The 25,265-nt window shown below is 38.3% G+C and overlaps 1 protein-coding gene across 4 annotated transcripts in view; it reads left to right on the top strand.

Annotated features, from left to right (window-relative positions):
• CDK8 (cyclin dependent kinase 8) overlaps positions 1-25,265 on the top strand; it is a 68,910-nt gene that overhangs the window by 21,758 nt on the left and 21,887 nt on the right. For 3 of the 4 annotated variants that reach the window (XM_063149069.1, XM_063149067.1, XM_063149068.1), the window contains exons 3-4: positions 8,869-8,979; positions 12,069-12,209. In XM_063149069.1, coding sequence (XP_063005139.1) covers positions 8,869-8,979; positions 12,069-12,209 — 252 coding nt within the window. Of the gene's footprint in view, positions 1-8,868; positions 8,980-12,068; positions 12,210-25,265 lie in introns of those variants that run through there. The other variant, XM_063149071.1, reaches the window with a different exon arrangement.

Below are 25,265 nucleotides of genomic sequence, written 5' to 3' on the forward strand. Positions count from 1 at the left end.
TGTGACAGTCTAGGAAGAATGTAGTTTGATATAAATCCCAGAGAAGCTCTTCTTTCTACAGATCTGCCATGGCTTTTGTCTTATGATGTCTAACTTCAGGTTTGGAGTATTGAGCAACTTTTATATTTAAAAATGCCCATAACTTACTCTTTTAAGACATCTGTTTGATGCAGACATCTGAGTCGGAGAACAGTGTAAGAAAAATAAAGTAACTACTGAAATTCATCAGTTACAGGGAAAGGTTTCAACTGGGTTAGAGACCTGATTTCAGATGTCTGAATCGGTTATGGGCTGAGCTAAATCTATAACTCAGTTTAAATAAGTGATTTGTTTGGGGTTTTTTCCTTCAATCATTTGAACTTTGATTTTCTTCAGCCATCTGTTTACTTGGTGGAGCTAACAGTTACTGTGCTAATTGAATCAATATGTTTCCCATCAAGCTAGTTGAAGAGCCGTATTTTTCCTTATCTTTGCCCTATTCATCCACCATGGTAAACATTTGTGAATCCTGCCTCTTTCAGAACCTTAACTGAATGTTTGGCTGCTCATATCTTGTTCTCTGCAGATCTGTGCACTGCCTGCTATACTGGGTATCTGTTTTGTGATCTGCAATTTCACTTCTGAGGATTTAAGCGGGCACTGAAAACTGCAGGTTCAGCATGCCACGAGTGTAATTTGTGGTAGATGGGAGAGCAGAGAGATCGAATGGTGAGAAGATTTGTACAAAAATATGCAGAATGTACAAGCCCAAATGATTGATTCCTCGTCTTCTGATTTAATCACGTGGAAGAAAGTCATTACAGTCTATCCACCTGGAATAGTGCAGCAAATGCTATTTCACAGTTCGCAAAGCAGGAGAATTCTTCAAGGCTGTAGAAAGCTGAAGTAGTTAACCAGGCTTTAAATAGAGCTTCAGGATTTTGGCTTGGACAGTTTCCTATGTAGAAGTCCTAGCTTTTGAAGCAACCAAGTCAATTGCTGTTATGTGTTATGTAATGTGTTATGTTGATTAGCTTTTTTCATTCAGTTTTAGCAGGTTTGCAAGTACTTTGCTTGCATATGCTTCCTTTGGCTAGTGAGGACTTGGCTTAGGCTGAGGTTTTGTTTGGGATTTTTGTTTTGTTTAGTTGAGGGAGCTATGAAGGTTTTGGGTTTTGGGTTTTTCTTTTTGGTTTTTTTTTGTTTGTTTGGTTTTTTTGTTTGTGTTTTTTTTTTTTTTTTGGTTTTTTGTGGGGTTTTTTTTGTTTTTTTGTTTTTTTCTTTTTACCAGTTTTCCATGTAATTTGTTTATTGGTGCCTGGTTAGGTCAACAGAAATACCTGATAGCATTAATTTTTGTCTTGGCTCTGAAGAGGAAGTCATTGGGTGGCATAGGAGATGGCAGTGATGGAAATGGTGAAAGTGACAGTGCAGATCTGAGGTGGACAGTGCTGTGCTCTGGCCGTCTCCTGTCTGAGTTGTGTCCTTTAAACACCATATCCAGTTTGTGTGAGTTAAAACAGCCTTGAGGCTGCCAGGGATGGAACAGAAAACTACAGAACAATAAGCAGCTGGCTTCTCTGGTTGTTTTTGCTCTTTAGGTCTGCCTTGGGGGCATTCCTAGGACTTTGTTTCCTGTTGTAACAAGTGCAGGCTGTTATCACAAAAGATGATGTCCTCTGTGTTGGATCTAGTGATAGTGTGACTGTAGGATGTTCATCTTTACCAAAGGGCAAAAGAGCAGTTTTGTGGAGTGAGCAAGCAGAGTTGAAGCATCCTTTGGATGTGCTGTTACTTAACAGAACTCCTGTGAAAGGGAGAGCCTCTGCAGCAGGCCTGCTCATCTCTGCATCTGCGCTGTCACCTGGGCTGGAGGGTGGCAGAGGCAGACACAGAGGCGCAGCAGCAGGCTCAGCCCCCATGGCAAGGGAGAAGGGAGCTGCTCTTGGTGAGTGGTCTTACCTGAGTTGACCTTGGTGGAGGAGGCTCCTCTAAGGAGTAACTGGTCCTTCTCACACACTGGGCCTTCTGTGTCCTGAGTGATGACAGTGTCTCACCACTGATTATCAGGTCTCTCTTCCCTCTGCTAGTGGAAGGGATGGAAGAAGGCTGTAAAGGCTCTTTCATAGCCAGTCTGAGGATGACTGTGATCTGTGCAGCCTGCAGCAGCCAGAGAGACTCAATGAGGCAGAAGCCAAAACTGGGTGACACCAGGATTTACCCTCTTCAGCACCTTCCCCTGTTAAGGAACAAATAATGAGCTTGCCTGAAGAGATCCTGAACCAGCTGTGTGGCAATGAACAATAGTTGGGTGTAGGTTCCTCAGGTTGTGGGGGTTGTCATGTCCCTTCCACACTAACAGTGAAAGCAGTTTCCATGAGAAAGACCAAGCCCTCCTCATGGCCGAGGGCATGTTATGGTTTCCTGGCAATCTTTCCGTGTAGTGAAAGGTGACAAAGTACTGAGGAGGACTGATGTTTAATTTGAATCTTTTTGGCATGTTTAATGATTCTCAGATGCTTTTGTTTAATACTAACATGGTATGTAAAATGTCAGTTTTGACTGAGTACTTCCCCAGCTACATTACTGATCTGAGGACTTGAATTCTTGAGAGATTTAGTTCTGTCAAAGAACTAAAAACAGAACTGTTTTTAGTTCTGTCAAAGAACTAAAAACAGAACTGTTTTTAGTTCTGTGACAGTGGGACAAAGATGCTGACTAAATGTTGTAATTAGAATCCTTAGGAATCATGTTTTCTGTGAACAGCAGAATTTGCTGAAGCTTGACATCCAGTGTCTGTCTCATCTGGGTTCTTCACCCACCTCCTTACTTAGAGAGAACATTTAGTAACACTTCTTTTAATACTTCAGATGTGTTTGGAATTAGAAGGTGCTAATAAATATTGACTTGCATGTGACATCACATAAGACTCACTTATTTTAGAACTGTGAAAGATAAAAAGAAATATGTTTTTTTTTTTCACTTGACATTTTGTGTTGTCAGGCTTCTTTTTTGCACATTTAGGAGTTTAAAAAATCAAAAGAATAAAATATACATCTTTTTTGAAATTGTTGCTTTGTCTGAAGAACTGGAGCTTCAAAAATGTGTTGTCAGCTTCATAATAAATTCTTAGGGTGAGCAATATTATAACTTTGTTACAATGCCTTTGTAAGCTTTTATTTGAACACTTCTGAAAGGAAAACAGCATGTACTTTCAGCAGGTATTCTGTTCTTTTTTAGTACTGTGGAATGTCTGACTTGTGAAAATATAAAACTAAAATTGTATTTACAGTGAAGCAAACAGATCTTGAGTCTGATGCATAGCAGCTAAGCCAGCCTGGGATTTGAGTTGTTGTATAATAAAATTTGGGGATTGGTTTATATAACAAGTTTAAAGCACTTGAGTCGAGCTTCACTGTTTCATAGGAAACTAAGAATAGTGATTGGAAAGTTTTTACAAGTGTTTGTGGCTTAGAATTGGGTGACATCTCTCAAGTCATATTCTACTCCCGCTCTTGCAGAAAAGCAAAGGGTACTTAAAAAATTTAGCAAGCTACAAGTTAAACTTGTAAGGAAAAGAGATCTCTGAAGGCAGTTTCTGAGTCTCATTCTAGTAATGAGTCTATGAACATTATTCAGCCTTTAAGCCAAAATTAATCATGACTAATTTGTACCCATTTGTACTTATCATAATATTGTTAGTTAAAATAGCTCTTCTCTTCTGCTCTCATTTTAAAAAGAGAGATAGAGGCTGTTTCTTCTGTGCTTTGTTTTGGCAGGCTATTAGCATTTTGTCTTGGCTTGCTGCTTTTCTTTGAGCAGTAGGCTCTCCCTTCCTCTGGGTGTAGGCTTAGGCTTTCTTTGCCCTGTTGCAGTTGGATTTAATCTTCCCAGAATGGGTCAGAATTACACATAATATTTCAGGTAATGGCTTATTGCTGCCTATACTCATCTGTTGTAGGAGTAATTCCACTGGCACCTTACTTGTTACAGGATGAGTAAAATTTGTCATTTCTCTTTCCAGTCTGAAAGTTGCCTTTCTGCATCAACTGCAGTCTGCTTTGTGTTCCAAGGCCCTGCTTGCCCATTTTTGCATTTCAAGGCCATGGCATGGCTTAATGTATGATGTTTGTTTTTGGATCCCTTGGTGAAACTGATGAGAACCTTTTTGAAGCATGAGATGAGAATTAGAGTTGGAATTTATGCTATCAAACTAGCCACGTAATGCAACAGTGACTTTTGTTTAAATTAGTATTTGGTTGATACTGCCAATGGCTTTGTGTGTAGCCAGTTTTCTGACTGTCCTAGGGCTTGGGAGAGGTGCTGCATGGCACTTCAGAGGAAGGCGGTCAGAGCAAGAAGCTGCTTTTTCTAAGATAGCTGATGTCCTGACATAGGGGAGACTCCTGGGCTGGGTTACCTGGCAAACTGCTCTAGCAACTGTGCTCTGTTACTGGATTTTGGAATCATTTAGGTTTGGAAAGACCTGTATCAAGTCCAGCCATTAACCCAGTGCTGCCAAGTCCAGCACTAAATCATGTCCCTCAGCACAACACATCTGCATGTCTTTCACATACTTCCAGGGATGGCAGTGCAGCCACTTTCCTGGGCATCCTGTTCCAGTCCTTGACAAGCATTTTGGTGAAGTAATTTTTCCTGATAACTGATCTTAACCTCCCCAGTGCAACTTGAATTATAGAAGTAAGCATGGTAGAATTGCAAGGCTGCATTTGCAGGTTGACATTCCCTATGGACCACAAAGGGTTAGCAAGTGTCAAGAGCAAGGGTGAAATGCCATTTGCAGCAGAGCTAGAAATCCTCACTTACGTGAAGAGTGCTTTGTCTTAGCTTGTGAGAATTGTTGCAGTCATGGAGAGCTTCACAGGAAATGTAGGAATATTACCAGAGGAAGCAGGTCATGTTCATAAAAATTGTGCTGACTTCAGCTCGTATTTTATGTGAAAGATAATTGTTGTTAGTGCAAGAAAAGATTGGTCTTAGTCATGCTGCAGTTTTCCTGGTTTCCTTACTGCTGCTGTTGATTATTTAATATCATCCTGTTTTACTTCACTTTCTCCTTGTTCCTGAAGCAATTTAAGAATTTTATGCATCATTGGGACACTAATTTACTGTCCCTCGGCTGACCCATGCCTGTGTGGAATGAGTATTTCTTCATTTCAAGAGGGAGGTGGAGGGATCTTAGTTTGAGCCCAGGACCTGCACAAAGGATGGATCTTGAACAGTATGAAAACTTGGGTAGGACCAGCCAGGGACAAACATGGGCTTCTAAAACAGATGTATTGGCATCTTTGTCATTTGCTGATTTCTAGTTCTTTGAAGGTCTGTCGGATGTCCCTTCTTTATAAGGGGGTACCCAGTCTAACTAATATAAGAGAAACCTTTCTGACTGAGGAAATAGATTTGAATCATCATATGATATACAAATAAAAAGGAAGGCAATTTACTGAGAGCCAAACACATAATTTTTGTCTGCTTTCTTTTTGTGTTCTACAGAACTGAGCTAGGATAGACAGAAGTAGTTAGATAACAAAAGTCATTAGGCCAAAAAATACCCTTTATCATTAGCAGGCATCATAGTGATAGTTACAGCATGTTTCTTGCAGTCTGCTTTGTCTGAACTGTCTTTGTTTGAACTCTGTCAGCTGCTGGACACAAGTCGAGTCATCTGGTAGGAAAGGCATGTGGTTTATGGGCTAGAGAGACCTGGTTCGTGGAGACTGAGGTTGCTGAAAATGCTCTTTGCAGTCCATGTGGTGTATTATCATCTGCATGAGATCTTTCAGACACTTCAGAGACACTGTTTGCATTTGTCACTGTGAACATTTCAACCTTTCCAATACAGTGACTCAGGAATCATCTGTCCCACTGCAGCAATCATTTCCTTATGCTGATGGGTTTGCTGATACATGTTAGCCTTTCTGTTTACTGGGTTGTGGCTGTCTGGCTTTGACTGAACCCATCAGGTTTTTTAAGCAAACTGAAAGAATGTGGATTTAACAGTTATTCAACACAAAAGGCAAAGGCAGAAACCAGCAAGAATGATAAACTGAGTGCACACATGCAGGAGGAGGTGCTGCCAGTGACAGTAGCAAAGGCCAGAACTCCTAGCACAATGGTGATGAGCTGCAGTAGGAAACTTCTCAGGTATGCTCCTGAAAAGTGAGTGTCAGCTGGGACTGATGAGAAGGAAAGCAGGTTGCTATGGGATTTTTAGGAGGTTAGTGGGGGTTTTGGGTATTTAAGAGGATTGCTGGGATGTTTAGAGGAAAAATAAAAGGCAGGAAGGTGGAGTGATGAGGAAAAAAGCAAGGAATGCTGTCAATTTCAAAAGTCTGCAAAGACTACTTTAGAACAAACAAGGGAGAATTCTATCTATGTTGCCTCACTACACAGGGAATTCTTCTGCTGCATTACTTAAAAGTTTCTCATATTTGTGTCCAGCTTTGGTGATAGATTTTCTGTGTGTTCTCCAAGCTGAATCATATTTCATGTGAAGAGGGTGGATTTTTTTAGGTAGGTGATAGCTGCTACCTCAGATTTAAAAGGAGAGATTTAAAATGGGATCAGACAAAAGGGAACATTACATTATTTTTAAGAGCTCTGACTAGTATCTGCATCTGTCATCAAGGAATATTTTGTTGTATCTGGTACAGATGTGTCCATTAGGTCACGGGAAATACAATATTTTTGTATGGACACAGTTGCTGAACTGTCATGTAATCTTCACTATAGTTAATTAAACTTTTTAGCATAAATTTAATATGTGAATTTATGCTGATTAAAGAAAAAATACTTTAAGGACTGGCACAGTGTATTCTTAAACCCTGCAACATCATTCACCATTGAGAGGCTGGTCTTTGATGCTGTGCTGTGCCTGTCTTGCATGCAGTTAATCTTCTCCACACCAGCTTGTATGGTGGAGTGTGTTGAGTTTGTGGACTAAAGCAGTGCTGATAAGCCAGCAGTGCTTTGGCTATTGCTTTTGGTGTTCAGGCTTTCTCTGTGTCCCATTCCTGCCCCCTCCTCCCTTTGCATGGAGACTGGCTGGGCACCAGTTCTCTTGGGGGAAGTTGTACATGATTACCTTCACATTGCTTCTGTTGTTTTTTGTTGTGGGTGTGGTGTTTAATTCCTCTTCTTTCACTTACTAAACTGTCTTACTCACAAATTTTCTTGAATTTTTGTTCTTCCATTCATGTCTGACTGAGAGAGGTGAGCAAGTGGCTCTGTGGGGTTTAGCTTCTGCCTGGGGTTAAATTACTACAGGCGATCCCCACCTGTAATTGATAAAAAAGTGCAAATAAGCATTTCTTGGTCTTTCCCATACTGATCTTACTCTTTCTTGGAATTACAGGCATTTAAAGAATTCCATACTTCTTGTAGATCCTGCCTTAAAGTGCCTCGATGTAGTGCTTTTACAAATCCTAGAGTTTTACCATGCTGAAACTCTACAGCCTTCTGCTTTGATTTCTATTTCTGCTTTGTCTTCTCTGCACTATCTCCCTGTTTGATCTTGTACTTGAGGTAAAATTTCTGTGGGTTATATGTCCTTTTTTCCAAGAAATGGCACACTGAAGACTGGTCAGTGAGTCATAATGCAAGTCTGTCTCAAATGAAATAGGAAAGAAGGAAACAAGCATACGTATATGTACACTTCCACTTTACTATCTCAGTAGCAGCTAAAATTGTAGCACTTATGACAAAGGCATAAATAGAAAAGAATGATTTTTTTTGTTTGTTTCCTCTGTTACATAGTGGGAAAATTATATTTTATTGAAAATAGATTGTCTCAGAAGTAAATTCTGTATTCAAAGAGTAGTTTAATTTTCTCTTGGCACTTTTTTAAAAAATAAAAAGCCCTAACAATTCGTTTTAGTGAGAAATGTTATCATTTTTGGCACGCTGAACTGGCAGGAATTTGACTAGTCTTGGGTAGTCACAGTTAACCACATTTTGCTTAGATAAAGCTTTTTTTCTTTCTTAGCAATTGAATGAGTACAGTATGATTGTAACATGTCCATCAGACCTCAAATAGACTGATGCTGTCTGCATTCAGTTGTTGTGCTGTATCTCATCTATATTTTCCTTTTGATGAGGTTCAAACTAGTTTCTGAAGCAGCTGAGCTGGTTTAATGGCTCCCTGCTGCTGAAAGAAGATCCAGGTGTGTCCCTTTGCTAGGGGCTGTCTCTGCTGTTGGTACTCTGATTTGTTTCAGCTCAAGAGCTCTGTGCCAGGTTACCTTTCAGCCTTTGTGCATGCAGAGTAGTTTTCTCTTGAACTGGGTGCTGTTTTATGGGTGGCTTCTGTGACTGTACTCACTGGTGTAATCTTGTGGGTGTACTTACTGGTGTAGTCTGTGCTGTGCTCCAGAAGCTGGACCCTCTTCTGTGGAGAGTGGTGACCCTGTAGATCAGCAGAGTCCACCTTACAAACCACATCTTGGTTTAGCTGACTGCATTAGCAGGCTCTACATCAGCCATCCCATTCAGTCTCAACTGACTGCAATGAAAATGCAGCTTTTTCAGATAATTGGAAGTGAGGAGAATATGGGGTACCTCAAATAGGACTGTTGAAGATTACAGCCTATGCAAAAGGGCAGATGCCACAGCTGGCTGTTTGCAGAGTCATCTTGGTCCTGGGTAATAATGAGGTTTACATGGAGTTGAGCTTTTAGAAAATGAGTAGGAAATGAATGCCCTGAGGGGGTTATGACCTGCTTTCAGCTCTGGTTTGAAACTAATGACTGGTTCTTTCATTAAAAAAAGTGGCTTTCTGTGGCTTGCAGATTTCAGCTTCTCTTGTTTGTGTTCTAAGTACACCAGCTCTGGATGTATGTATATAACTGTTGTGGACTTTTTCTTTTGCAGTTGCTGCGGGAGCTCAAGCATCCAAATGTCATTTCTCTGCAAAAGGTGTTCCTTTCTCATGCTGACAGGAAAGTGTGGCTTCTCTTTGACTACGCTGAGCATGACCTCTGGGTAAGGTGAATTGTTTGTAGGTACCAGGCTTTGAGTTTTAATTGCAGCAGAGGGACAGTGTCAGGGGAGATGCACAAGTTTTAAGCACAACATAGCTGCTTACTCCATGTTTGTTGGAAGCATTTTCAGTACTAAAGGAAAAGCAATGGAAAATGTTAAGTAAACACACCACACAGTTAAACCTGTGATCTCTTTAAGAAGATAAAAAACTCCAAAAAATCTGCAGAAATCGGCTCTCAGTAGCTAGAAGTCTACTTAAATAAATGTAGATATAAACCCCTATTACAGCAAAAGTAGGGTGCAGGAAAATGTATTGATTATGCAGGTGAATTTCCTTTTAAAATCTTTTTTTTTCAATAGGACAGTTCAGAGTTTTAGTTGCATTGGTTGTCATCCATGAATACATGAAATGAGAGTAGTGCCACTGTATATTTAATTCATACATTTCAGTGGGAAAAATTTTTCTCAACTCGTCTGCAGAAATTCTGTGTATTTGGGAGGAAAGCTATTTATTCCTAATTGCAAGATACAGCTTTCAAATATAAACCTGTTGGAGGCAAAGTAAATTTATTTTAAGACACAAGCTGAATTCCTCTGTTAACTCAATGTTTGTAAGCTTAATATCCATTTGGAATGCTTAAAAAATAAAATAGCATGGTAAAATGAAAAATACCATGCAGCCACGACTTCCCTGAAAAAAGGTGAGTGTGCCTCAAATTAATGCTGACGTACATAAGGAGAATTGCTCTCAGTGCTACAAATGCTAACCTGAAAAGATGCTAAGATTCAAATCAAAGGGTGCAACAGAAACAATTTGTAACGAGGGAAAATTATGAATGTGTACATGTGAAAATTGCACACTGAATCATGAGTTGTTTTTTTGTCAGCATGTCACTTAGTAAAAATCAAAACAAAACTAATTTTTTTTAAAAATTGTTTTCTTATAGTTTGGAATTATTTGATTTGTCTAAGAACTAGTGTGTCAGTTTTCTTTTTGCTAAGCTAAATGAAAGATGTTTTCTTACTGTTAAATGTCTTGGAAGTTCTGATACTTGTTATTGAGGTTTTGTTACCAAAATAAAATTAGAGACAAAAAAGGTAGCCAACAGCTGAAATGTTGAGACATTCTTAAGGCTGATAAACAGAAACAACATCACCTTGAGGAAATGGAGTACAGTTGTTTTGTTTTGTTTTTATTTTAATATGATGGAAAAATAAGAGCACTCTTTTTTCCACTACTCCCCCATATTTATGATATGCTGAGCTACTGAGGTCTAGGAATGTTTGAGAGTTTTTTGTTTCAAAATGTGCTACAAGGCTTCATATTTGTTAGGGCTATTATTACTATGACGTGTTCTTGTTTGTATTTATATGTTTCTGCTTTGTTTCATACTTAACCTAAATCACCACAGAAGTATTTCTGTTAATGAAACAGTGGTTTGTATGTAACTAACTTAGGAGTGGCCCTCAATTTTTAGCTTTATGCTTGCATGCATGTACCTGTATGAACCCCAGAATTCCCCAGCTGCACCAACTCCTGGTTACTCACTCTATCTGGATGTGAGAGACTTGGTTGCAATGACTGGGACTGGCTCTGTGCCCCAGAGAGCTGGCCGTGGATCAAGTGCTCCAGCACTTGTGTATTTAGGACAGCAGGTTTTAAGTAAGGCTGGGAAAGGGCTAGATAATACAGAGTGTATTAGAGCAGGAGCAAAAGAAGTCTGGGACAACCATCCGTTTTCTTTCCTGTCTCTGAGAGTCACTTCTCTCTGTCCATTGTATGAAAATAACATTTATTATGGAGCTGGTGGAAGTGAGAGGTGAGAAGAGGTAAAACTTGTCGCTCAGGCTGAGGGATGCTTCTGCATGTGGTGCTTGGCTGAGAGTGCAGGGACTGTCCCATTTTCATCAATGTTTTTTTGCTCTGTGTATCTCCATTTTTACCTTTGACAGGGCAGAAATGTGCCTGTTCCTGCCAGGAAAGCCAAACCTGGCTGCCTGAAGCGGAGGAGGGCAGGCTGTATGGAGCTGGGCTGCAGCAGGAGAGCAAAGGCAGTTTCCCAAAGGATGTTAGGTAGCTGGGTTAGCTAATTGGCACCTGGAACATGAGGAGTCATGAACGTAGGAAGAGCAGACGATAGAAGTTTGGTGCCAGGTTTTGGTAGACAAGAGCTGGGCTGTTTTGATGATCACACAAGTGCGAGCCATTACAGAAAAAAAGTGTGAATATATTAGGAAGTTTGTTCTAGAAATTGCTTCTGTGTTTGAAGGAGGCAAACATGGAAATGGTTACCATGACTATGGCACACCTTGTTGTTGAACTTAGTGACACCTGGGGCTCAAGTACTAAGACAACACATCCTTTTGGGCTCCTCCTCAGTGCCAGACATCAATCCTTGTGTCTAAATTTAGAATTACTAAAGGTTCTTTTTCTGTGTCTGACTTGGTGGCTGACTTTCAGATGGACAGATTTGTAGACTTGCTCTGTCAACAGCTTCTGTTCTGAGAGTACTGTGCTACAAGGATATAATAAATAAAGAAGGAATAATCTGGGCTTCTGATTTAAATGTATAAAATTTCTAATACAGTTTGCAAAAATTCCTGCTTGGCATTAGCTGTTGAATGTTACAGTCATTATTACTGTAGGAGGAAACTTAGAAGTAAAATAATGTAGGAGGTAATACACTTGTAATTCTGTGATTTGATGTACAGGATATCAGCCTATCTTAACAAAATGACTCCCGAAACAAAAATACCTCTAAAACCTGAAAGATCAGTGATCTAAAAGGAAATGTGTTTTGATGGTCATATTGGTTTTGTATTCCTCATACTTTGCAGGGCTTAGCTGCTTTCTGGGGTTAAACCACAGCAAAAACCAGCTTAATTTTTGAGAGATTGCTTTGGGATGGTGATCACTTTACTAAGTACAGTATTAATTTTTTTAGTACTACAGGCCCATGTTTCTAGTTTGGAAAACAAATCATGAAAGGTTGAAAAACCCCTAAGAAGTTTGTATAAGGAGTTGATGGCAATCTTTTTGTGTAAACATTGCACTTCTTTTATTTTCATTTCTTTTTTCCCCTTTGCAGCATATAATCAAGTTTCACAGGGCTTCTAAAGCAAACAAGAAACCAGTTCAGTTACCTCGGGGAATGGTGAAGTCGCTGTTATATCAGATCCTAGATGGTATTCACTACCTGCATGCTAACTGGGTGTTACACAGGGATTTGGTAAGTGGATCCTCAATGGGTTTTAGCACTGGGATGATGATGGAGGGCAAGGGTTGTTTTTCTTAATGAAAAACCACTGGGAAACAAAAGCCTTGGTGCTAAGAGCACGTACTAATAAATATATATTTTTACACTGCAGTCAGACGGCCTTGATTAGTAGAGTGGATTTTAAAAGCTGGCTGTGATCTGATATGCTTATGTGAGCAAGTGTATCAGATGGCTGTTTATGTTTTTTGATTTTCTAAATAAACTATTTTAAATGGGTTATTTAAATAACAGGCACATTGAGGTACAGAAAATGCCTGTAGTATCACTGCAGGCAAGAGAAATAACTAAATACAGGTTTGGTGTAGGTGGGGGAGAATGACTGGCTGTAAGAATTGCTGAAAAAAGATTTTTTTTCTGAAATCATCAGTTTAATGTAGGAAAGTGATTTTTCAAAGCCATTATTGTTTCCTAATGTTTATAATCTACCAGCAGTATAGCCACACCAACTTTAGATGATTTCTGCAAGTAGACTAATGTTCATTCAAACTACAATATAAGGAAAACATCTTTAACCTGAGTTAGTGTCTTTAACCAGCAAATTCTTTTCAACTGGTGAATCACAGCAATTGTTATATATTTGCCTTCAAAACAGGCCCACAGTAACTGGTCTTTTTTGTCTGTTGTCTTGAAATTGGGTAATTTCTCTGATCCACTTGTCTGTAGCTCTTACTCTTTGATAGCATTCTTTTTTTTCAATTTAATTCTAAGTGTGCCACTTATATATGATACTCTTATGTTAGTTTGACCTTTCATTCCTATGAGTCAGTATTGCCAGTGATATTCTGTGTTTAGTGAAGTAAGTCTGGCTTCCTTACTACTCCTCCAGAGTCACTTTTTGTCTTTGAAATAGCTTTAATAGTGTTCCTGGAAATGTGGTCAAGGACTAGTTTTTTGACATCTATTTTCATGCCTGATAAATGCTTTTACAGAGTGCCAGTTTCTCCATTTGGATGGAAGGCAAAAGGTATCCCTCTGATAAATAGCATTTTCAGAACTGAAGTACAAGGAAACTTTGCTTTATTGCAGTGATTGTGTGGATGATTTTAATTTGCTCCTGGTTTTAGAAATGGAACAAAAGCCTCAGCACTGAGGGGAAAAAGTCAAAAAGATTCTGGTGGTTTTGTCATGACTCATGAAGTAGTGGAGCAAAACATAATATAGAAATACATAGTGCATGTTACTACTTAGCCAACTTTATTTTTAAGAGGCATACAGGTAGCAGATGATTTGTCATCAAGAATATAAATTTTTCTAATGTTTTACTTTTCTACAGTTTTGGAAAATTTAGGAACGTGAAATAATGCTTAAAAGAAAACCAAGCATGTTGTTAACTGGATGGCTCAGGAGATTGGTAATTTATTACAGAGCCTTTCACATCTAGGGCTGTAGCTCAGATACGGTTTAAGTTGCCAACTGCAAAAAAACTACTGCCATCTTATTTTTTGTGAAATGAGTTGGTGGTCTCAGTCCAGCATGAAATTTCCTTCCAGCAGAAAATCCACCATCACAATTGGCTGTCTTTTGGTAATCTGAGGAAGAGACCAAAAGCTTGAGGCAGAGACTGAGAGGTCTTCCCACTGGAACCCTGTCAAGCTGTGTTGGTGAGAATCCTGTAAGAGCTGTACAAGGGGCTGCCTGTGCTGCCTTGTCCATGGAAACCTTTGGACTTGTTATTTCAAAACTCTCCAGTTTGAGCTGATTTCAGAAGGCACATGTTTCCTGCAGAACAAAAGACAATTGCACCTGCCAATGCTTACTTTCTTTTATCAGGGTCTGGAAACAACCCGAGTAAGAGAAGGGATTCTACTTAGTGTTTTGTCTTGGAAAGACAGGGACCCGGTGGTTAAGATTGAGAACTGGGACTTCACTAACATTCTGATTCAAAGCAGCATAACTGACATGAATGCTTAGGTGTGGCTTTCTATTCCAGGATACCTGTAACAATATTCTTCAGGAATATCAGTGTTAGATCATCAATTTCAACTCCTATTGTGCCTTTAAATGATAGGTATTGCTGTAGTTTCTAGATATTTTGTTTTCCCGGGTTTAGATGAACCCCACAGAGCTGCTGAAGTAACATGCTTGCTTTCATGTCATATACTCTATTATTAGAGTGATGAGAGTGATGATGCTTGGGGCTGGTAGGAGTATAGTACTTGGCAAAAAAATCTATTATTCTCTCATTGGATAAGGATTTTTTTAATAGGTATGGATTATCTATATAATTATCTTCTGTCTAACTGCAGATTTTTCTGTTGGTTTTTTTTTTTGTGTGTGTGTTTTTTTAAGACATCTGAGTCGAGTTAGCTTTTAGGTAGCTAATTTTTTGGAGTTTTTTTTAGATTTTGACTTCTCTAATCAGAAACAAAATATGGCATAAACCAACTCCTTTCTTGCTACAACCTGGGCAGTAAAATGTAGCAGCTGTTGAAATCACACAAACTTAGACTGAAATTTTTCTTCACAATGTGGAAATCAAGAAATCTCAACTCATGTAAGGTTTGTATAAAATGACTGAATTCTGCATGAAACAGTAAAATCTGTTGGAAGACAACAATTGTCTTTTGTGGGGTTTGTGGTCATGGTGTGCCTTTTACAAAGGAAATGTGTACAAATCTTTGCAGTAACTTAAAATACTTGACTGTTTTCTTCCACTGGGTACCTGAAAACCAATTCACAATTTCCATCAGAGCAGGGAGATGTTGATTGTATTTGCCTTTGAATACTGCCTTGAATACTACTGTGCTTGAGTAGTTAACTTTTCTGTAAGTTGTTGAAATGTACCAGTAAAATTTTTCAACAAATAAATGCTAGCCCTTTTAAAATTTCTTGTTTGACTTGCGTATTCTTCAGCCTCTTTAAATTTCATGGCTGAGAGCAATTGAAAGCAGATTGTTTATTCATGCTCTGACTGTAGCAGGAAGGAAATAAGAACACTTCATATAATTACCACAAAGTGCATCAATTATAGTTTTAATAATATTTTGAATTCAGTTATCAAGCATGCTTGTAACATACTGCATTTTGCTGACTACTTTTTTGAGTATTTTTTCCAGTTTATAATATGCAGCTATCATGCTTCTTCCTTTACTCAAAGTTCTTATTCCACACTAAAAATAAGCATAAGCCGAAGATTTGCCATAGATGTGTTTTCATCAATATGCAACTTCAACAGCAAGGGAAAAGACAGCATGCACTTCACAGCGTGCTTGGAAGGTTTTTTCAAGTAATGGGCTCAAAGTAGAGGTCCTTTTGCATGGTACAATAACTTTTAAGCTATGCCTGTTAGCATTTGAAACTGCATCTCTAATTGGTTTGGTAGTAGTCCTATCTACACAGTCAGGATCCAGTTTTAGGTAAAGATGAGCACCCCTCCGCAGCTTCTGTGTGGTGAGAGTAAGTAAGATTAGTCTACAATTTACATTAATAATGGAATTGGCACCTAAGCTATTTGAAATACTTCCATGGTGCAGCAGTGCTTAAAAGCATACCACCACCCCCCCAAAAAAACTCCAGCAAAAAAAAACCTAGAGGAAATCTCACATGCCTTGTAGTACTGAATCTGGGACAGTAGTATAAAATTATTTTTGTTCCTAAATCTTCAGGCTCCATTCTCTGGCTTATTTCTTTGTGCCTGGTGTGAGTGGGTGTTGAACAGATGAATTACCACTTGGCAAGTGAGGTGTGGAAGTAGGAAACAGAGTGCTGGACTTCTGCTTCCTATTCTTCTCCTCCTGTCTCTTGCCAAAGGAATTAACAGTCTCTTAGCCTTTGTCAATAACATCCCTGTCCTAGTTAGCCTGGGATTGTGTCACTGTGGTGATTTGCAGAGTGGCAGCAGTGCAGTGTGGGGAAGGTGTTCCTATGGAGCAGCTCAGCTCAGCTCGAGGGCTGCTCTGGGACGAGCACTGGCTTTTAAAAAGCTTTGAGGCAGTCAGGCTTTATTACAGTTGGTGCGGCGCTTCCTGAGATCTGGACTCTTCCCAGGGATACCTGCTACCATGTTTGGGATTAGTGAGAACATTAAAGATGTTCTTTTAACAAGGAATGAGGAAAAGCCTCTGCCAGAGTCTTTGTTTAGACAGGATCTTAGTTACTTTACAGGCTCTGTAAAGTGAATCACTTAAATATGTCCTTTAGGCAAAGTTAAATATATGGAATTTTTACCTTGGCAATTAACAATTTTCCTCATTAGCACTCTAGAATCCAAGGATGTCTCCCTGTCAATTTTAAGGATTATTTTACAAATAAAGTAATGTTCTTCTGTCTTCCTGTAAAACTTTCAAAACTGTGGTCATTTGAAAGATTGAACCTAAATCCTTGAAAAGAAGAAAGTAATAATAGTGCACATTACTAGAAATAAGTTTGCAGCTTTAAAAAGTAGGGTGATGTTTCTACTCCAAGTAGATCGACAAGTAATGGGTGTTATTTCCCAAAAGGTGTTATAATGACTTGCTGATGATTTGCTTTCAGAAGAGAAAAAAACTCCCAGCAATCCAAACCCAATCACTCTTCTGGTTGTCAGCTGTTACATTTCCCAAGATTTTTGTTTTCAAGGTGTTTTTCATTAGGTATGTACTTTCATGAGATCACAAAAGAACAGTGTGTCTGGCAGAACTTTATTTTCTTGCATGTGCTTCTAATCACATGCTTTCCTGTAAGTTGTACTTTACTATAGTTCTAAATATTCCATAGTTGAAATAATATTATCTAGGGCTTCTTAATTTTTCTGTTTAAAGGGAGCATGACTACTCCCTTGCCTGCCTTTCTGAGCACCTTCTTAATGTATTAGATTACACTTTCAAACCAGTAAGTAATGAAAATGTAGAAGTTATCAAAAGAGACTGCAAAATTTCAGTATTTGGTGTTCGTGCCAGTGATTAAAAAAAAAAAAAGAGAAGTAATCCAAAAACTCTGAAAAAAATAGCTGATTAGGTGAAACTTTTGACTGAGTAATGTATGTCAGTTTTGTACAAATGCATGTTTAAAGGTAGAAATAGAGAATATTGTTGAATTGCTTCCAGTCTCCTAGTTGGAAAAGCAGTGAGAGATCTTTGAGTTCACTGTAGAGAAGCCCATAGAGATATATCAAATCTTGTGCTTCATATTCATATATGCAACTAATTGTGAGACCACTCTCTTTGAAAGGTCATAGCCATCAGGGGAAGCTCCTGAGGAGAAGAAAGCAAATGTCACTCTAGTCTTCAAGGAGGGTCTGGGAAATTACATTCCCAGTCACTCTTGCCTTGATCCCTGGAAAAGTGATCACATCCTCCCGGAAGCCATTTTCAAACATTTGGAAGATAGCAAGGTGATTGAGAGTAGTCAGCTTGGATTTTTATGCAGGGGAGATTGTGCCTGGCCTGAAAGCCTTCAATGACGAGCTCGATGGATGGGCTAACAGCAGGGAGTGTTGCTTACTGCAGTAAGGCTTTCAGCCCTGCATCCCATCCAGCCCTGCAGACAAGCTAGGGAAGTACACACCAGGAAGTGCGCAGTGAAGGGCATGGAAATTGGGAGCAGTTAAAGGGCTCAAAGGATTGTGACCAGTGCCGCCAAGTTAAACTGGACACCAGTCACTGGTGGAGTGTCCCACGGGCTGATTCTGAGTTCAGTGCTGTTATAAATGATCAAATTGATAGCCAAATTTATAAAAATTTAACAATGATTTATTGGGTCAATTACAAAAAAATATAGAATTTCGAGCAACCACTACAGTCAGGACAGCGTCAGTCCCGGGAACAGGCGCCAGGTGAAACCAGAGGTTTGCCCGACAGAGAGACAGCGTTCCCCCAAAGGTTCACCCCGAGTGTTTCCAGCATCCAGTTTATATACAGTTTATTCTGCCTGAGGCACAGATGACCACATCTTTCTATTCACTTCTTCCGCTGCAAATCCATTTCTATACATATGTTGAAATAGACAAAGATGGGTCCAGTTTTCAGACAAGTGTCTGAGCATCCAGGCAAAGTTTGTTTTCACATGTAATAAGTTGGTATCGGTTCCGAGTTCCACAGATGCAATCAGGGCAGGTCTGAGTCTCCTGAAGTTCTTGGGACACTGCAGTTAATCATGGGCCAGGAAGGCCCCGATGTTATCTCCCAGGTGTAGGTGCCAAGGAAGTCATCGCTGATTGTCCAGGATGGTCCCATTTACAGGCCTGATATTATCTGGACCGCTGCCTGGAATTAGTTACAATTTGAATAGAACTCTGCTCCTGGCTGGAGTGGTTAGAAGGCATAACTTCTACAATATTTTATACCCACACATATCTACTGCTACAGCATGAATTAACTCTATTGCATATCACAAGTGCTGTTTAATATCATCATTAGTAACCTGAACAATGAGATGGAGCACACCCTCAGCAAGCTGGCAGATGATTTCCAGCGGCACCTTCCAGCCTCGGCCATTCTGTGGATAACTTGTATATTCGCCATTTGATTTGTCCTGAAAAATTCAATTACTGCTCTTTCAAAGTCTAAAATCCAACTTATGACAAATCAAGAGAAGAGATGCCAGGTACCAAGGGTGGGCTGTGTGGGAGCAGGTGTAACATGAGTATGAAAGATCAAATAGCTCCCAAGGAATAAGGAACAGTGTTATGACATGGTGCCATTTTCTTTTCCTGAGTAATACAATGATGTATTCCCTAAAACCTTTCTGGAAGCAGTATGGTCAAAAAATGAAAGATACACTTCTACTGGATCATCACTTGTTTGGTATGAAACATTTGTGTAATGGCAATATCTCTAGAAAGCTATACCCAAGCCTTAAGCTATCAGGCCTTTATTTTTCATTCTTCACTGAAGGTGCTCAGTACTAAGATGAAATGGAGAATATAAATGAAAAGAAGCTATTCAGTCTATTCTTCCAGTTGTGTTTGGACCATCACTGCAAGACTTCCTGGTGATTTTGTAAATCAACCTTTAAAGGTAGTGAAATGATTTTATTTTGTTTTAATTCACAGGCTTGTCCCTTTAAGCAATTTTTGAATCTGCATGTAGTCTTTCACAGCTTTTTACAGATTGATCATCTTTAGCTTTAGGACTTAAAAGAAAAGGCAAGGCCATTTAACAAGTTTTAAGTTAGGATTGTGAAAGAGTAGTAAAGACTCCAAGATGTATGTAATACATGAGATGAACAGATAACACTTGAAAATTTTTATTCAAGCAACTGGTGTTTAGAAAAAATGCTAAATCAGTCCTAAAAGTTATTTGATAATCTTTTATCACACAATGCTGTTGGATTCCAGTTTATACAAAGATGAAGTTGAAGTGCTGAATAGGGGAACATTTGATGCAAGTGAAAAGCTGATTGCAAGTGAAAAGCTCATTTATTTTCTTGATTTAAGTGAAAGTAGGGGTGCAAGGAAAGGTCAGAAATATCTCTTCCAGGTACAGGTTTTTCAAATCTACCTTTCTTAGACTGCTGCTTTTTTTCAAAGCCCCATTTGCTTGATTGCCAAGTCCAGCCCTGTTTGTAATTTTTGTAGCCTTTTATTATCTTCTGCAGGTATTCCAAAAGGCCTGACTACATCATTGTCTGGGTTACTGACTTGCATTTTGTCTGGTGGAACCTAAATTTAGTTTTTCTTCTTGTTAGCTCAGTATTTTTTTACCATCAATAATTCTCAAAATAATTAATTCTCTGTGGTAATAAAACCCAATTCTCACAACCTTCATGTTTAAAACTGGCAGTCATACTGACATAATTTTTTTTTCTCTATTGATGGATATATCTTGTTTTGAAACTAGAGTAAATACAATTTTTGTCCAAAGTTTAAAGAGAAGGTCAAGGTGGAACAATATATGTATTATAAAAGGGGCTTTGCTAAAGTGCAGGTAAAGTCTCTGACTTTGGCATTCCAAAATCATTATAGACTTTGACATGAAAGAAGTACAAGGTGCAGAAAATAAATGGAAGAAGTAAGACTAATTATTGAACTGCCACCGGATATGTTAGGAACAGACAAGTACAACACCGATGAGGATTTGTAGTCATGAAATTGCATTACATTATTATTGATGTTTTAGTGAGATATTTTTGCCTTATCTGCTGCAGAACTGTCAGACACAAGAAACAATGGAAGCAGACAATTTTTTTCCCCTGACATTTGTACATCATTATACATGGAATAATTTTAACCAGCAGTCTTGGACCAGTTAACAGGCAGTGAAAACTGTTGCAAAAGAGAAATTCCAAATTTGAATATTTTTCCTCATTCCTCTGGAGTCCTTCAGGACTAAATTGAATGTTTCAGAACTGATCTTTATAACTATTTGCATCTTTGCCTTACAGGATATGTAATCAATACAGGCCTTTTCTGTGCCTTTAGGAAATTTGTCCTTGTCCGGTGGAATATGCATTTAATTACAGCACCAGAAACACATGTGTCTTCATATTGCATATTGATTTCTAAGCTGGAGACAAAGTGGTGCTTTAGAATTGTAGATGTGCAAAATGATAGCATGGCTTCTACAGTCTCTAGGAAAAAATAGTTTAGAAAATGCAAGTTGTGTTGCATGTTTTATAATAAAAAGAAAGTTATGTTGGCCTGTTGATATTGTGTGATTGCTTAAGGAGGCTTACCTGGGCATGCTGGTTCTTAGTTTCCTCAAGTGATCTTTGTATCTGTTAGCAAATTTCAGGTGCCTTTGGTAGAAAGATGCGGTATCAAAACAGACCATTTCTTTCAAATGTCATGAAAAGCAAATGTCATACAGAGGAGGGCACGTCTTCTGGGAGAAGTGTATTGATGGTGGAACCAGGGACAAATGCTGAAATACTTATTTTGATTTTTTTCAAGCTTAGAAATATTTTGACTTTTTAAAATTCCAGGTCATTTTAAGTAAATTGATAACTGAAGTAGAATAGTGTAATATAAGTAATATATTGAGGAATATAATTTGTAGATGATTACTTATATCTATCTGCATATATATGACACATGGAGGGAGGAAAATACGTCAGCTACTGGGCAGACTGTATTAGATTTCTTTATTTTCTGTAGCTATAAATTTGTTCTTTTGTTACTACGCTGTTATTTTTCATGTGCTGGCTTTCCAAGATGGCCAGATACCTGATTGTGGTGCTGGGAAGAGTAATGTAAGTAATCCTTCACTGTTTGAAGGCAGACTCAGTCATCCCAGTGGTTACACTAAACTGGCTGCAGGAGCTCTCATATCTATGTATGTAAATACAAATAGAGGTAAGAGTTCTGCAGAGGAAAGGTGTGCTAGAAATTTCAGATCTAATTCCTGCCATAAAGGTGATGAGCTGTACTAGCTGGAAAAAATACCAGCATAACTTGTGGTTCTGACCTAAGAGAAGTATGGAGCACCAGAAGCTTTTTGATCATAAATGTGCCTGTAAAGTAAGTTTAGTCAATAAAAACCCTTCAGCAGGATTTAGTAAAAACCCTAGGGTATGATTTTAGAGACACCTCCTAAGTACCTCGTTAAGGTTCTGGAAAAGATTGTTCAGAATATGGGAAATAGCCATAAGAAGTGTTTTCACTGCAGTCTGCTGTACAAAGAAAATGCTATATTCTGTATGAATGATCTATATTCATGATATAGTGGACAGGATGATGAGAAAACAGTCCTTTGAGTAACTCTAATCCAAGGAGATTTAAAAAATCATTATGAATAGGACACATCCTATGTAAAAGCTTACTCTTTATGAGCTCCCAGGTTCATCTGTCTTACTGTGACTGTGAGTGACACAAAAGGGATACTTGGGATGTAGTTTGAAATACTGTATTTGTTCTGTGCACAGAAGTGCTCTTAACACAGGCAAGGCCCATGCAACCACTGGAAAGTGCATAGTAGTAAATTACATAAGCTTTTCACCTTTGGTATTTTTTCTTAATCCAGATGAGGGAGAAGTTGTTTATAGTCCGTACAAGTAGGGTGGTATGGAAGTAATGAAACTATTATTTAAATTAAAAACAACAACAAAGTAGGGCTTTTAAAGAAAATGGCAAGGGTTAACACTCCTCCATGCAAACCAATGAATAAATAAGACAATTCTCTGCCTTTGTGTGAAAGTTTTGGGATGTGTGAGATTACTACTGAATGCCTGTCACCCCATGGAAACTGCTCTAACAAAATTACTGAGCACAAATAGTACTGAGCTTTTATTACACATTTCAAATCCTTACTTTGTGAGGCAGAACTTTGAATTTAAAAGGGAGATGGAATTATATATAGAATAACATACTACCTAAAAACTGGTTTCAGAGCATGTTCTCCTCTTGCATTTGATCCTGCTCTGATGTGTCCACAGCATCCAGAGTCATTCTAACCTATGGACAGAGTAATCGCTGCAGTAGCAAAACCCATAGGAAATACATTTCTTCATGTTCATTTTAATGTATTAAGCTTGTTAATGATGTTTGACATGGTATATTTTCCTGCTATAATAATATTTTTGCCTATGATAGCTGCTTTTCCTTGCTTTGAGGCTTGGTACAGAAAGCCATGCCCTGCTACTTGTGCTGACATTTCTAGGGAGTGAAAGAGTTGGCCTGAAAAGAGTAATTAATTTTTTTATTCGGCTTGAGTTCCAGTGAAAGTGAGAAAAGTCTGTGTATTAGGCAGTGTGCAAGCTTTTAATAAGTTACAGTGCCCCAAGTTGGCAGTAATTGAGTGACAGCAGTGAAAGAAAATTTTTGGAGTGTGTTCAGAGCCTAAAAACATAGTAGTGAGACTAACAGCTTTCATCAGGCTGAAACAGAGATAAAATATGGTTGATGGTAACTAGCAGAAGGCCTCCTTGGCATAGATACAGCATCCCTCTATTTTCTATCCTATCCAAATACTTCCTGTACTTTTAAAATTTTTGGACATGTGTGCTTTGATAATTTAGGGGTTTGTTTTTGTTTGGCTGTAACTGGTAATTTTAATGGCTCTTAGTTTTAAAGAGAATTTTATTTAGATGCTCAATTTATTTGTTTTAAAGAGCTCTGGGATGTTCTTTATAAGAAGATAATGCACAGGAAGTATTACATTAAAACAGGCCTTCTTAATTTTGCAGTGCTTTTTACAATTTGTTATGTAATCAGAAAACATGTATTAAATCTGAATATTAAAATATTCTATGGAGCCGTTGTTTTCACCAGTGTTTGTAGTGGTCTTTTGATTATAATATGTTTTAAAGCCCCAGTCAGTTGCAAAAGAAAATGAACATCTTTGAATTCAAGGAAAGCAATTAACTTCAGAAAAATGCTGATAGTATCATTTGAATAAGGTTATATTGTCACTGCTGTTGTGCTAGAGTACTATTTAGTGTTGAAGTAGTCAGTTTTGTTAAAGTGGAAAGAAAAGTTAATTATTTTGGAATGAAAATGAAATTATCTTCTCTAACTTTAAACTGATCCAAAAGGACAGCCAGCTGCAGTCCTTAAGAATGCAATAAGAGATCATACCACCTTGATAATAAGGAAGTATTGTGATGTAGGTTATGTCTGCTTAAAGATAACAAGGTTGTTAGAGATGTGCTGGAAGAAGCATAAACATTGACTCTTTTGAGAGTCACAGACCTTGAGATGGGGTGTGAATTTTGCAAGCCAAGCTGAAGGCTAGTGGGTTTTGCTGTGCAGCTTTTCTTGTCAGAGGACCTGACTGGGAAGTGATTAACCAGATCAGTATATTACAATTTCTACCACCGTGCCACAAAAGTGTTCTTCTGAGCAGGCTGCAACTTGCTAAGCCCTTGCAGTTGTCTTTCAAAACCTTTTTGAATTTTTTCTTCTCAGCAAGACATTTTTAATTTACTTGTGTTTCATGCTTCACAGACATTTTCTCAAATACAGCTGAAGAAGTTCAGTTATGGTTTTGTATGATTGTGGGGTTGTGTTTTTAAATATATATTGTTTAATATAGATTATAATTCCTATATTGTTTTGTATGATACTTTGAAGTCTAAAGTATAAAGAAGTCTTTCACTATAAATCATAATAGAATCATTGTTGAAGTCATAGTTGCAAAAGCAAAATAATTTAGGGATAAAAGCCCTTTGTCTAGTATGGTTCTTTTAAAGTTAACCTGCTCTTTTTTTTAAAATTGAAAACCAGTATTATGTTCTTATAAATTATCATGGCTCATCACAGGTGGAAATGGATGGCATGGCCGGTTCTGTAAACTGGTCCCACAGCCAGTAAGGATGCACAAATACCAGGAGTTAACAAATATCCCTGGTGTGGCTCACTCCATCATTGTGAATCCTCTAGAGTGTAATGTTTTAGCAGCCCAACTCGTAAGTATTGGATTAGCCAAATGAAAATTGGTTAGGATTATACTAAAACCTTATTAAAAGGTGCGTTAAAAAGGATGTGTAAAGAGTAGGAGTCTGTTTATTAGCATACATAGAAATGTTGCAAGCAGTTAATAATGTGGATGGGGAGGAGGTAGCATTGACAATATCATAGTAGGTAATTCAAAGGAGTTTGGATGACTCACTGATACCAGTGTTTAAAATCTGTCTTTGAAAACTGGTGATTTCAGAAACAGACTAGTAGCAAAGCCTATGTGGAATAGCAGTTCCTGCAGACTGGTTTGATGCTTAAAATACTATGTATCAAAAATTGCAATGGCTAAGCTAAAAATGCCCAGTTCTTTCCTCACTGCTTTGGTGAGTAAAGCTTAGTGAAAGGAGGGCTTAACACCAAAATACTTTTCCAGGAGCATCAGACAATGTCCTAAGATTTCCAGATACCTCATATACAAATTTGGAATAAATAATCATCTCCTGCTTCCATAATAACTTCCTCTGAGCAGCAGGAATGATGTTTTTTTCTTTTTGTCACATCTCATCGTGACATAGGCTGGTATAATTTTAATTTTGTTTGCATTTTTGCCTTCAAGACAGCGATTCAGATAAGTTCTGAAGTCTAATTTCCCTTCTGTGAAAGAACACAAACATTTTCAGTATATGTTAAGAAGCAGTATGTGACTGCAGTGTTTGTTCATAGTAGTAGTTCTGCCAAAAAGATATGAAGAAAAT

This window comes from Melospiza melodia, chromosome 2 (assembly GCF_035770615.1).
Source record: "Melospiza melodia melodia isolate bMelMel2 chromosome 2, bMelMel2.pri, whole genome shotgun sequence".
NCBI classification, from domain to species: Eukaryota; Metazoa; Chordata; class Aves; order Passeriformes; family Passerellidae; genus Melospiza; species Melospiza melodia.